The following is a 15241-nucleotide window of genomic DNA, read 5'->3' as shown; positions in this document are numbered from 1 at the left end:
CATCAAGTAGTATTCAGTCTGACTAAACACAATTGGTCCATCATCTGTAACTTCAGTGTAGCCAGAGAACCAAAACAAATCATTGATCTATATTTTGGTGACCCAGCCAGGGGGTCTGTCAACTGATTTGTTCTTTTCCAAATTTTTGAAAAGCACCTTTCTTAGATAGTATGAAAAACCATAGACGCTGGCAACCCTGGGTGCAAGGTGGGGACATATGCTGGCAATCCCTGCGAGGAACAAGGTGGGGAAATTTAGGGCTGGCGATCTCAACAACACTGGGTGCATGGTGAGGACATATGCTGAACAGAATTTCAGCCCTTCACAAAGGCATCATGTGCATAAGCAATTTAGATTAACCAGTCTACCTCCCAGCATGGTTTTGGAAGGTGTGAGGAAACCCACACAAAAACAAAAACATGCAAAACTCCCCAGAGCACTGGAGCTGTGAGGCAGCAGTCACTAATATGCACAGTTGAAGAAAAGTTAAACAGTTTTTTTAGCAGCATTCCATTCTGAAAATCACAGGAAGCACAGGAATCCCAGGTGATCTTTTTTAAAGTACTCCTACTTAAACATGTCTATTAACCCACTTTGTTGGGGCATGTTGTGTGTTTCTGTGTGTGTGTGTTATTATAGGCCTGTTGGTCAAAGTTTGTGTGGGAAGATCATGCCTATGAGACACACACTCCCACTGATACAATGTTGATATTGAGTGTTCTAGGTTTCAAATTCTGTTTAGAAAAGCACTGGCAAGAATGAATAGACATTTGAGAACTTTGCCGAAACATCAACAGCATGGAAACAGCTTGGGAATGGAAACATGTTGCTCATAGGGGTGTAACGATCTGACGCTGTGTACCGATGCGTCACTTTGAGAAGACGTGACTGAAATGCTGCGTCAAAATTACGAATATTTGTACAAATTTCTCGAATAGCAATGGAATGAGCTGTGTCATGTTGTATGGTCATAGATCATCAGGGGTACCTTCAAAAATCAAACCGTGGCCTTTTGAGTATGAGGAGTATTGTGAAATAAAGAAACGGTGCCTCATGGAAAGATAAACCGCATCGTATTGTGTGATATTGTATTGTGTCATAGCAGTGCTAACATCAAATACAGAATCGTTGCTTTATGAACTGAAATAGGAACATAGCGTAGCAGACTAGGTGGTATTGAGTATTAAATTAAGTATTAAATTGTTGCCTTATAAATGGGATTCATATGGTAACCGTGGTTTTAGTGGAATTGTTGTTTAGTGTAAATATGTTATTGCCTTTTTAATCGAAATACTATCATATCATATCGTAGCAGACTCAGCAGCAGCATCAAGTCCAGAATAGTTGCCTTAGAAATCAAAATTTTATCAATTTGAACCCTGAGGTTTAGTCCCCTAGTTGCACAATCGATCCCATGTTTTGAAAGGAACACATTTCCAGTGTTGCTGAACACAGTTCCCTCTAGATATACTAACTGATGCCAAGGTTTGTCAGCTGGTGGCCCACTAAACATTGTTACACCCACATAAACAAGTTGTTTAATTCTTAAGCAAAACAATTACACACAGTCTGGGCGCTTAGACCACCAGGCTTTTCCATTAGAGCTTCGTCATTTTAAACATTTCAGGATTGCATGAAGGATGTCGTCTGCTTGTAGTCATACTTCCACACAAGATGAGGAAACCTATATTTAATCCGGTGACATGCACTGGTAGTATGCAACAGCAGAACACATAAGTGAGACCACAATGACATGGTATGATGGGTTATGACATGTAACTATTCTGTGCTATGACGCACTCCTGGAGCCGATCTAGGAGTGGTTCAAGGCAGGGTTATCTGATAACATCTGATCCAGCTCAGCATTGTCTCTTCTCCAAATTTACTCCCTCAAAAAGTGTCTCACATCCAATGTACTATCTATCATTTCTCTCTCTGTCTGCATGCCTTTCTTTTGCTCTCATTCCACCTCATGTACAACTCACTAGTTTTTTTCAGCGCTCAACAAAAGCTGCTCAGTAAGGCATATGACCTGCAGTGACCTTCTTCTGGGCAGCACCGGCTTACATCGCTGACGTACTGTTGCAGTCATTTTGTATGTCATGAGCTGCTCAAATGCTATTAAAGTCCGTGTCTTTAAGGTGTTTGTGAAAAAAGAAAGCTATCTGTCAATCTGTTATTATAGAAAAGATATCGTAGCAGAACGCATCAGAGTGCATTAATATGAACAACTTCCCATTTAATACTAAGGAATATTGAACACTCTGGTTGACATGGTGACACGTTCAGTCCACAGAAATGTAAACAATATATTTCTTTAAGCACTCTCAAGGCTCTACTTATATACAGGAAGAATGATCTTGACTCTGCAGACTTTTCAGGAAGTGCCACCCAGACATAGTCCATTAAGCCATACAGACAAATTGCAGCTGATCCAGAAATCTTTGTGGTTCTAAACTGGAACTCTTGGTTCAAGCTTCCAGGCAGTGTGGCAACCCTCGCTGAAATAACTTCCTCTAATAGCTGAAGTAAAAAAATTCCTCTAGTTCTCAACTGAGCCACAATGACGTTTGTGTTAAATGACGTGTTGTTTGCACGGTGCCACTTCCTGCCATGATTTAACAGCTGCGTGTCTCAGTACCATATGTTATGTAACAATAACACTGCAACTATCAGCTAACTAACTAGCCTAGTTTGTTTTGTAGACTATATGGCACTTATTATCATAAGTAGTGCAGGTTTGTTGTCTTCTCTAGAGCTGTGGAGGCAGAAAATCAAAAAACCGCTTGTATGATTTGACTAAAGGTAGTTGCAGTTTATGTTGGACGTTACATTTGTGGTCATATGTTCACTCTCTAACTAACATTTTTCATTTCGCCCATTGTTTTGTTTTTCCTTCCTTGTCCTCCATCATGCAACCTGATTAGTCAGATGGTTAAAAACAAAAACATTTTTTTTCATGATTTCACTTTCTGGGGAAAACATCACCTAGCATGGAAACTTCTTTATCAGATCTAAGTTTTATATACATGCACTACTACATGGCCTTGTTAAAGTGAGTATACCTGTTGGGTGGAAACTTGATAATATCCATTTTGAGTCATAGGCTGGTCGTAGCTGGTAGTGCATTTGGTTGCTCATTTTTATCATGCTGACTGAGTAAAAGCCAGCTCATTCCAGTACATTCCGATGAGTGAGAGCCATTATCCATGCAGTGTTGCTGAGAACCTTTCCCCTAAACTACTTCCAGTAATTCCAGCATAAGATAGATTTTGTCATTAAGATATTTCAAGGTGCTGTTATTTTTAAAAGGGGGGCTATTACTTTTCCAAGAACAAAAACATTGTTTGCTAGTTAGTGAATACGTCATAGTTTTCCCTGAACTGTTGAAGATTGATGGTCCATGTTGAAAATAATCTCTAACCCAATCATTCTATATGTCCTTTGCTGGACATGTATAGAAAACCGTGGTATTATGTTTCTGATTGATTCCAACCTTAATTCAAACACAGAGAGTATATGTGCAACATGTACAGTACTGTGCAAAAGGTCTCGGATGTCTAAACGGTAAATAATAAATCACAATTTTGATAAACAACCTTTAAAACCATTTATCAAAAAATGTCTCTGAACTGTTTTACAGTCAGAGTGGTGTCTGGCTGGAAACAGCTTGAGAACCCCTGATCTAAGGGAAGGGTTGATCTTCCAGAGTGTGTAGTGCACTGACTGAGGTTAGTAATCCCAGGCACCTGTAGAAAACATTATACATTTCATCCCACGGATACACATTCCAGATTACAGTCTTCAGCTGTCCAGTGCTGACAGTAGCCTCTTGTTCTTGGCTGTCAGGAGTGGAGCCTGATTCGATCTTCTGCTGTTGTAACTCATCCGCCTCATGCTTCAACATGTGCGTTCTGAGACTCTTTCATGCTCACCACAGTTATAAAGAGTGCTTATTCATGCCATCTCGAAACCATTCTGACCTCAGTGAGTTTCCATCTGCAGGACTTCCGCTCACTGGATGTTTTTTTCTCCCCCCACTGATCTGTGTCTAACTCTAGAGACTGCTGTGTGTGAAAATTGATCTGTTTCTTTTCTGACACTCAAAGCAGCCTATCAGACACTGACAGACATGCTGTTGAATACTGCATTTTTTCTACTTTAGTTTGCATTAACGACCTTCTGTCTGTCTATTTATGTCTGTCTATCTATCTACCTGTATGTCTATCTATCTATCTATCTATCTATCTATCTATCTATCTATCTATCTATCTATCTATCTATCTATCTATCTATCTATCTATCAGTCTACCTACTTGTCTGTCTATCTATCTATCTATCTATCTATCTATCTATCTATCTATCTATCTATCTATCTATCTATCTATCTATCTATCTATCTATCTATTTCATCTTTTACTCAAAATAATCAAAAGTATTAGAACAAAAAACTCAGGGTAGAAATAAAAACACAGTGTAAACTTGCAAAATCTGGTATGTAGCAACAGGTTTGCTACTGGCACAGGAATGTGGTAGTGAATGATTCATGTGGGCCAGTTCACTGCGGTGCTAATCACCATGCACACACTCCACGCTCATACAGTGCACTGCTAAGTGCAGAAATTTGGAGCATGACGTTGAGAGGATTGAGAGAAAGAGAAGTGGAGGGGAGAGGGAGGACTCAGGAGGGGAGGCGAGGGAGGAGGAAAATAAGGAGGCGATTGTTGGGGAGTTGGAGACGTTTATAAAGGCTGGAATGAGAGAAAAACAGACTCACCACACACACACACACATAGAAGATAGTCTGGACTTCTAATCACACAGGTAAGTCAACCTTTTTTGAAAATAACGTCAATCTGTAGAAATTGAGAAATTATTACACTTAAAATTTCAACAAGTGTCCATCTGTTACTCATTTCTTCTACAAAATTTGCAATATAGTTCGCCGTCATCAGTGAAAGTATTTTACTTAACATTCACAACTTTAGGGTTCAAGCAAAAGTGAGATTGTTCCCTTGTTGAAAATTTGTCTGAATGCACAGTTTCTGCTCTGTGGCTTTCTAACACACACACACACACACACACACACTCACATTCTTGCGCCACACATGCTGGGTTTTTTAGGGCTGGGATTGCCATGCTGCTTGTGTCTGCATTCTGTACACTGTTTTGGATTGTGTTGCAAAATGTGCTTAAACGTTACAAACACACACTGCTGCACTGAGTTTCTCAACAATCAAACAAACGTAGGTTTGATCATGATTCACACGTTAGGTTATAACCATGATTTTTAAGATAACACAATCGAATCAGATGCCTCTTTTAAGCAATATTTGAAAAGGAAATTGGATTAAAAAATAAGGATTTATCATTATAAATGGTTAAAACTTTATGTTAAGTTGATGGCATGCAACTAACCCATCTTCCCAAGCTGAGGTTTCATCATTACATGCAGTGCTGTGAAAGTGGTAAAGCCAGAAGCTTTTCATTAAAGCAGGCTCATAAAAACCGCAAGTCACATGCACTTTTTTTTTACACTGTAAAAAGGTACTGCTACATTTTAATATAAAACCCATTTTACTACAGTAAAGTAAATGTGTGCATTGCTATTTAATAAGTGCAGTGCCATTATTTACCTTGTTATCTATCTGAGAACCTTGAAATGTTTTTCCCTCCTTTGGATTGGTGCTGTGTATGGGTAGCAGATGTTTTTCTTCCCATATTATAGAATGTCTTCGTGGTCTGTGGGCTATCTGGCTTATTAATGTAGCTTCAGGCACAAAGAGTTGTTCATTTTTCCCTCTTGTGGGTATCCTGCTTGGTTTAAGCTGTTCTACTAATGAAGTGTGTGTAAATGTTCTTCTGTATTTCTTCGGGGTACTTTGGGACTTTCGGTTTGTAGGCCAGATGTGTAATGATTTATATATACGCAATAATACGTTAATTATATAAGGAATTATACATATTGTTATTATAATTTATGAATAGCAATAATGGATTTAAGTAGTGGAATGCGTTATAAGCAGTTTTATATTACCAACATCAAAGAAATTCAGGTTCATTTCCCACTTCATGTATGTGTGGTGTTTAGAGTATCGACAGAAGCATGGTATTAAAGCTAACATGTAATAACAAACCAGTTATCGTTTCATTCCCGCTGCTTTATTTCTCCTCAAGCTTCACTTTCTTTCAGAAGCTTCCTGATCATCTCTCTGCCTTTTTGCTGATGAACATGTTATAGACTCTATAATGTGTTATACTAACAATAAAAAGAGTTATTAAGTATAAGGCATGTTTATAAATGATTATAAGACCGCATAGGAATGCAGAATGACATTTATAGATCTTCTGTTGTGTTTGCATTCTCCGTTTACAGACACCATGTTGAGAGAGTGTCCTGCTCCTCCACTCCTTCTGTGCATCACTTTACTCATTTCCTCCATGTTAATTTCATCTTCATCATCGCAGCACAATGCCAGCCGACGACTCGGCGCTCCCACTCCTCGTTTGTCTGGTCCTGGTGAAGACTACGATAACGTGTATGACATTCTTACCACAGAATCGGCGCACAAACCCACTCGGCATATATCCTGTGAGTACGACCACTGCAAGGATCAGCAGGAGTCGTGCCAGAAGCTCGCACTCGCTCTGTCCTGCGCCTGCCCCGGTATCAGCGGCCCATTTGAGCTTCCGGACCCTCCTTCTCTCCAGGGTCTGTTTTTAGAAAGCAAGGGAACCGTGATCGTGCGGTGGTGTGCACCATCCTCCACGGTCACGCACTACCTCGTTGTGGTGAAGGGTCAGAATGAGGTGCGCAAAGCGAAAGTGGATAGGAGGATGATGGAGCTGGGAAATCTAGATCCTGGCACTGAGGTGTGCGTTGAAGCGGTGAACAAGGTGGGCACCAGTGCCCAGAGGATAGAGTCGTGCATCCAGTTTGAGCCCAGCACCTCCAAGATGAAGCTTACTATCAAGTTGGTGCTCATCGGAGCAGCGGTGTTGTTGGTGGTAGGGATTTTGGTTATGGTGCTCTTGATCTGGTGGTGCAGGAGACACCGGAAAAGTCCAACACAGACAGCAAACACAGGAGCTGATGTGGTTCTCTGAGGAACCGGAAACACAAAGCAGGAGTCTAATAACTGCTGCTTGGTGGACTTTTACTGGATTTTTTTAAATGTCTGTGTACAAAAGCACTTTAATAACTTTGTTGTTTGAGTATTAATTATGTGTGATTTTGTGGCTTTTTGTTATATATTTTTCGTGAGTTGTCTTTTATCCCTTGGTCAGATTTCCCCCCCCAATGTATGTAGTGAAAACCAGCTCCTAAATCCTCTACATCATGCTTGCCCCTGCTGAAGACTCTACAGCTGGAAAAATTTTAAATCTTTCCCTTTCTGATTAGTGTTTTGTATTTTGTGTGTCACAGAACCAACAACACTGAGGTTCTGCTGTCAGAAATAAGACACTTAGCTTCTTTTCTCACTATGACAATATGACTCTCTGATTAGCTGGAGTGTGAGCCATCAGAGCCACAGGGTTGAGAAGAAAGAATTCAGCAACAGCTTGCAGTAAATTCTATTTTCATGTTTGTGTTTTAAATAAACCGATATTTTCTTATAAGCATGTCAAATGGTGGTGGGTGGGGGTGATGAATAACAGTGACCATGTTACATTTGGTTGCCTTTAGGGGGCAGAGCTGAGCTTGGTTCGCTACAGATGAAACAAATATTGCTTGATAAATTTCATATTCAAATTCATGTTGAATCCTCGATTCTGATTGGTCAGAAGGTGTCTGTAAGGAGATTTAACACAGAAGCAGTCTCCTGTGTCAGAGTTAAAGCAGATACGAGGGAACACGGCATGCTGTGTTTAGTTTATTTTTTTGTTTAAAAAATTTACTTCTAGAGAGAGAATAAAAGAGAGGCTGGTGAATGAAGCACTGTTTATAGCTGCTGTAAAGTAACTTTTTTGTGGAAGTGTCACTATAAACAAAACACATGATTTATCACAGTCCAGAAAGAATAAAATGCTTTAATGTGTGCTGTTATAGGAAAATGATCCAGTTCCTGCTCAGATACCAGCATGCCCCTAAATGTTTTATTCTTTTGGACTGGTATAGTTTTGGCTAAAATGAGCCAGAATTTCAACCACACGTTGCTTTGTTGACCAACTTTAGTGGTCATCGCTATGAGCTAGTCAAGACAAGCTAGCTGTATGCTGTCTTACAGACTGTTGAACGCAATGTTCAAAGACAATGAAGAAGTTTGGAAATTCCACTTAAACAAATAAATAAATAACACTACTGAAGGTTCTTGATGTCTGTGACTCAAATTACTTGTTGGTGCCAACTAATAGTGGTTACAGGCAACAGGTGGAGACTGGGGCGAGGAAAAACAACCGGGGACTTTCTGTGGAAAACGGAGATGTCCGATTACTGTGTTTTTTACATACTGCGTGTTCATGAAGGCAACAAGCATGGGAATTTTCATTAGAGCAAGATATTAAAGTGTTTGCTGTGTGAACGTATGTGTGTGTTTGGGTGTGTGGGTCATGGTCTAAGAATGTGATTGAGTAACTGTTTAATGCACTCGAACAACAGTATGCTGAAATCACTGATAGCTTTTTCCACAGAAAACACATTTCCGTCATCAAGGCATTTTTTGTACAAAGTCACTGATGGCTATAATACAGGAATGTTCCTCGAAAAATGACCAGCAAACCAATTCCAATTCTTACTTAAGTGTTCAGATTCCATTTGTAAATTGTGACTGTAATGAAATCCTCGTTGAGATAATGTGGTGCCACTGTTGCCTCACAACAAGAAGGTCTTGGGTTTGAATCCTGGGTTCGAACAGGCAGGGGCTTTTCTGTGTGGAGTTTGCATGTTCTCCCCGTGCCTGCATGGGTTTTACTCCAGGTACTCAGGTTTCCTCCCACAGTCCAAAAACATGTACATTAGGTGGATTGGTAATTCTAAATTGCCCATAGGAGTGAGTGTGTGTGTTTGTCTGTCTATATGTGTGGCCCCGTGATGGACTGGTGACCTGTCCAGGGTGTACCTCTGCCTTTCACCCAATGTGTGCTGGGATAGGCTCCAGCAGATCCCTGTGACCCTGATTAGGAATAAAGCGGGTATAGAAAATGGATGGATGGATAACGTGATGCCTTTGCTTTACAGCACTGGAGTCGTCGATCGTCAATGGCGTCCTAAGCACAGGCACAGGGATCGTAACTCCAGTCACCAGTCCACTGAAGATCTGTTTTCCAAGATGGCGTCAACAGCATCAATAACCTACTCTTGTTCAAAATTTTTTTATCTTTACAGGAAGCTTGAAAGGTGTAACTTCATCTATGGTACATCTACACTATCAAGTCCAAATAACAAAACTAAGGTTTTTATTTAATAAAAAAATACATACTTCAGATGCATACACAAATACTGCTGCCTCTAAATTTAAGCAAAATATTTATCCAGCACTTTCCTAGAACATTTGGCAAAATCAATGTGCACTATAATAAAGAAGACAAAGTTGTTATATTGAAAATACGCCTCATTTACAGGGTTGGCTCAGTGGTGAGAACTCGACTCAGTAATGATTAAGGCAAAGAGAGGAGCCAGAAAAAATAGCAGTGTTGAGGGAATTAAGCCTTCAAGACTCACGACTGAGCAATGAGTGAGTGAAGAGCTCTGACTAAAGGTGCATTAGGTAAGATTACTCTTTAGAAGCTAAAAGGCTACAAGCTTTGAATGATTCTCGCTTATCTCTACGTAGTCCTGACCCCAGGATCTAGAGTAGTGCGTATAAAATCCAAAGCATTCAGGACGGGAAGTGACTTTTCCAAACTGTTTAATTTTTTTCCCCTACACTTTGCATGCTGAGGACTTACAACACTGATTGCCAGTGATAATATACTACAAGACAGTATTCTCTGGAGTCCCCTGGTGGCTAAAACGTGATGGTGCACACACACAGGTTTTATCCTTTCTTATGTCTGATGACTTTTTGATGACACTAGCAAAACAAACAACAACAACAACAACAAACATGAAAATGATGAAGCAGATATTGTGTAACAAATGGCAAAGATTAGAACTGTGTTTAAAAATAAGTGTATTTTTTGGGACCCGGACATGTTCACATATAAAGAGACTTGCCTGTTTTTTTTATTAGGTGTGATTTTAGTATATTTATTTGTTATACTTTAACTCATTTCACTTTAGGATAAATATAATAAATGTGAAGTGCTTTTAATTTGAAAAACTTTTAAAGAGGAAAACTTGAGAAAGTTTAGATAGAAAATAGATAGATCGATAAAAATATAGATAGACAGACAGACAGACAGACAGATAGATAGATAGATAGATAGATAGATAGATAGATAGATAGATAGATAGAGTGATTGATTTACAGATAGATAGATAGATAGATAGATAGATAGATAGATAGATAGATAGATAGATAGATAGATAGATAGATAGATAGATAGATAGAGTGATTGATTTACAGATAGATAGATAGATAGATAGATAGATAGATAGATAGATAGATAGATAGATAGATAGATAGATAGAGTGATTGATTTACAGATAGATAGATAGATAGATAGATAGATAGATAGATAGATAGATAGATAGATAGATAGATAGATAGATAGATAGATAGAGTGATTGATTTACAGATAGATAGATAGATAGATAGATAGATAGATAGATAGATAGATAGATAGATAGATAGATAGATAGAGTGATTGATTTACAGATAGATAGATAGATAGATAGATAGATAGATAGATAGATAGATAGATAGATAGAGTGATTGATTTACACATAGATAGATAGATAGATAGATAGATAGATAGATAGATAGATAGATAGATAGATAGATAGATAGATAGATTGATTGATTTACAGATAGATAGATAGATAGATAGATAGATAGATAGATAGATAGATAGATAGATAGATAGAGTGATAGATAGATAGATAGATAGATAGATAGATAGATAGATAGATAGATAGATAGATAGATAGATAGATAGATAGATAGAGTGATTGATTTACAGATAGATAGATAGATAGATAGATAGATAGATAGATAGATAGATAGATAGATAGATAGAGTGATTGATTTACAGATAGATAGATAGATAGATAGATAGATAGATAGATAGATAGATAGATAGATAGATAGATAGATAGATAGATAGATAGAGTGATTGATTTACAGATAGATAGATAGATAGATAGATAGATAGATAGATAGATAGATAGATAGATAGATAGATAGATAGATAGAGTGATTGATTTACAGATAGATAGATAGATAGATAGATAGATAGATAGATAGATAGATAGATAGATAGATAGAGTGATTGATTTACAGATAGATAGATAGATAGATAGATAGATAGATAGATAGATAGATAGATAGATAGATAGATAGATAGATAGAGTGATTGATTTACAGATAGATAGATAGATAGATAGATAGATAGATAGATAGATAGATAGATAGATAGATAGATAGATAGATAGATAGATAGATAGAGTGATTGATTTACAGATAGATAGATAGATAGATAGATAGATAGATAGATAGATAGATAGATAGATAGATAGATAGATAGATAGATAGATAGATAGATAGAGTGATTGATTTACAGATAGATAGATAGATAGATAGATAGATAGATAGATAGATAGATAGATAGATAGATAGATAGATAGATAGATAGATAGATAGAGTGATTGATTTACAGATAGATAGATAGATAGATAGATAGATAGATAGATAGATAGATAGATAGATAGATAGATAGATAGATAGATAGATAGATAGAGTGATTGATTTACAGATAGATAGATAGATAGATAGATAGATAGATAGATAGATAGATAGATAGATAGATAGATAGATAGAGTGATTGATTTACAGATAGATAGATAGATAGATAGATAGATAGATAGATAGATAGATAGATAGATAGAGTGATTGATTTACAGATAGATAGATAGATAGATAGATAGATAGATAGATAGATAGATAGATAGAGTGATTGATAGATAGATAGATAGATAGATAGATAGATAGATAGATAGATAGATAGATAGATAGATAGATAGATAGATAGATAGATAGATAGATAGAGTGATTGATTTACAGATAGATAGATAGATAGATAGATAGATAGATAGATAGATAGATAGATAGATAGATAGATAGAGTGATTGATTTACAGATAGATAGATAGATAGATAGATAGATAGATAGATAGATAGATAGATAGATAGATAGATAGATAGATAGATAGATAGATAGATTTTTTTCTCATCTCTTCTAAACTGCTGTGTTGTTGAACACCTTCAGGAGCTTCTTTTGTGTTAGCCGCTGGAGAACATTTCTGTTTATTTCTTTTTCACAGTGCAGCTGTTTTTTATTTTCACAATCCAGCTGTTGTATTGTGCTCATGTCTATTTTACACAGAATTACTGATAATTCCTCGAACTGTAGTATGGCTCCACCACAAACACAGGGCCAGAAGAAATTCATTGTTGTTTTTTTTGTTGGTGGTGGTGTTGGCTTGTTGTTGTTGTTTTCTCTTTTTTTCAGCATGTTTGGAAAAAAGAGGACATTTTTGCAAAAAAAAAAAGTTACTAATACTTGTACTTGTATGTAATTACTTTTGAAGATGTTTCAATATATATACAGATGTTTCTAGAGTGACATTCTTCATTTTAGCCTGAGGAACTATTGAAAGGAATGATTGTGGATGGAAAACAATCTTGAGGTAGGCTGTATGCAATGATCACAGCCTAAAAATGTACTGTGTTGAAGAATACAGAATGTTTTAAGAATTATGTAAAAAATGTAGTGATGCATCTATTGCTTAGCTTCAGTATAAGCTACAGGAAGTCGATCTTAAAAGTTTACTGGATGCAGAGCACAAAGACCTGGCTTGTAACTCACACATTTTACATTTTAGCCTGTAGAACGTTTGAAAGGAATGAATGTGCATGAAAAATGATCTTAAACTAAGCGATGGTCAGGGTCTAAAAATATTCGCCCTATTTTAATATTAGAATTCAAATATTTTAATTTAGCTTTGTTCATCTGTTAAAGGATTTAAGCATGTACAACTACGTCTACTTAATGAACAGATTTCCTGCACAGACACTTCACTCACTTATCATAATGCCAACGCCACAGAGGTTATCAGTAGTTTCTACAGCTGCACTGGAGTTTGTCCAACTCCTCAGCTGTCAGCTTGGACCTGGGTTCCATATGATCAACCCAGCTGGGTTCTCCAGCCTCTTTCCACAGTTTCCCCAAAGGCCTCACGTGGCTTAATACAAGAGCATGTGCACGGCTAAAATACAGGGTTAATGTAGATTTTAATGTGTTTTTTATGCAGCAGCATCATGGGCATCAGTATATAGTATAGGATAGAAGTTTTTTTTCTTTTTCTTTTGTGAGATATTATATTAGCTTTAAGAACATCACCAAACTTTTATGTGCCTTGAGGTAAACCAAGAACCTCTAAGATCTTTCCCCTTTTTAATGCACAGGAAAACCCCCCTCACATGTATTTTCTGCCTTTATCACCTTTATATACACAACCTGGTTTATGTTTATCCTGGGTGCATGTGACTACACTAAACATAGAGACACTTATATAAAGATTCAGGCCCACAGGCCTGCCAGCTTTCTGACATATGGCACTGACCTGCTGATTGATGGCTTTTATGAAGCTGTTCTTGTATTTGCAGGTGCTACCAAAATTGATTTTCACAACTTTAAACCTCTTGGTACATGAAGACTTGTTCATGTTCTGGTAAATATGCTTCTTTTTTTTAAATGTCTGCCAATTCTGGGCTTCAGCAGGCAGTGCAACGCTCAGCAACAACAGCAAAACCAGGCCAAACACACAGATCTCCATGATGACATCTGTTCAGAGAGACACAAACAAATTACATAAAACAAGATAATTATATTTTTAGCTTTCAGCATTCAGCAACTTCAACATATCAACCATTACACACTTTTTTTATGTGGAACCATACAAGTCCATGTCTATGTTGTTACCAGACAAATAATGATACTATATGAATGTGAGATGCAGCTGCACTACTGTCAGAGTTGCTGTTATGGAAAACTGATCCGAATTATTTCATGTTTGTGAAATACATGTATATATGAAGATGAGAAGATATATGAAGATATATATGCAGATGAAAACCATGTTCTGTTTATTATTATTATTATTATTATTATTATTATTATTGTTTTTCCTTTTTTCTTTCTTATTTACAAAAGTAAATGTAATCATCAGATTAGTTCATGTGGAAAAAACATCCTTATATAATTCTTTTTTATGAATCATAGAATGTTTCAAGAATTATGTAAAAAATGTAAAGCGATGCATCTATAGATCAGGGCTGAAGCTTTGCCTTTATCTGAATATCAGCCAAACCCAGAGACTACACACAGCTGAAAAATGGAAAAATAGACCAGACAATGCATTGATTATCTTCACTGGTCTAGTTTGGTTTAGCTTCATATTTGTGTTCCTGGGTGACAGCCGGTCATCAAGTTTTCAGCATATGACATATGTACAGTTATACACGTATGGACAAATTGTTGGTACTCCGGTAAAGAAAGAAAAACCCCAAATGGTCTCTAAAATAAGTTGAAACAAAAGTAATAATAAATAAAAACGTGAAAATTGACTGATCAAAATCAGACATTGCTTTTGAATTGTGGTTCAGTAGTTGTTGTTCTTTTGGCTGCTCCCTGTGAGGGGTCGCCACAGTGGTTCCCAAAAAAAAAAGAAAAAAGAATGAAACGGGCCTGGACAAAAATTATAGAACCCCTAGAAAAGACTAAAAATAATTTGACCATAGAGACATGTTATACTGAAGTGTGTTCTGTTATTAGCATCACAGGTGTCTTCAAACTTGTAATCAGTCAGTCTGCTTATTTAAAGGGTGAAAAGTAGTGACTATGCTGTTTTGGTATCATGGTGTGCACCACACTGAACATGGACCACAGAAAGCTATGAAGCTGTGAAGCAGTTGGCATGTCTGTCAGTAAATTTTTATTTATTATTACTTTTGTCAGTTTCAAGTTATTTCAGTGACCATTGTGGGTTTACCTTTCTTTAATGGAAAGGTACCAACAAATTTGTCCACGTGTGTATATAGTCTTTACAGTTATCTTTAATGACTTCTGTGAAATCAGGT

General features: G+C 37.1%; 1 protein-coding gene across 1 annotated transcript; it reads left to right on the top strand.

The window, feature by feature from the left end:
- The first annotated feature begins 4671 nt into the window (after positions 1–4671).
- Positions 4672–8311, top strand: LOC131348299 (leucine-rich repeat neuronal protein 4). The gene is made up of 2 exons (XM_058383120.1): positions 4672–4824; positions 6377–8311. The coding sequence occupies exon 2, from the start codon at positions 6382–6384 to the stop codon at positions 7105–7107; it is 726 nt and encodes a 241-aa protein (XP_058239103.1). The 5' UTR covers positions 4672–4824; positions 6377–6381; the 3' UTR covers positions 7108–8311.
- The last annotated feature ends 6930 nt before the right edge of the window (positions 8312–15241 follow it).

The sequence above is a fragment of the Hemibagrus wyckioides genome, linkage group LG28, assembly GCF_019097595.1.
Source record: "Hemibagrus wyckioides isolate EC202008001 linkage group LG28, SWU_Hwy_1.0, whole genome shotgun sequence".
NCBI lineage: Eukaryota > Metazoa > Chordata > Actinopteri > Siluriformes > Bagridae > Hemibagrus > Hemibagrus wyckioides.
This window is presented reverse-complemented; position numbering and strand designations above follow the sequence as displayed.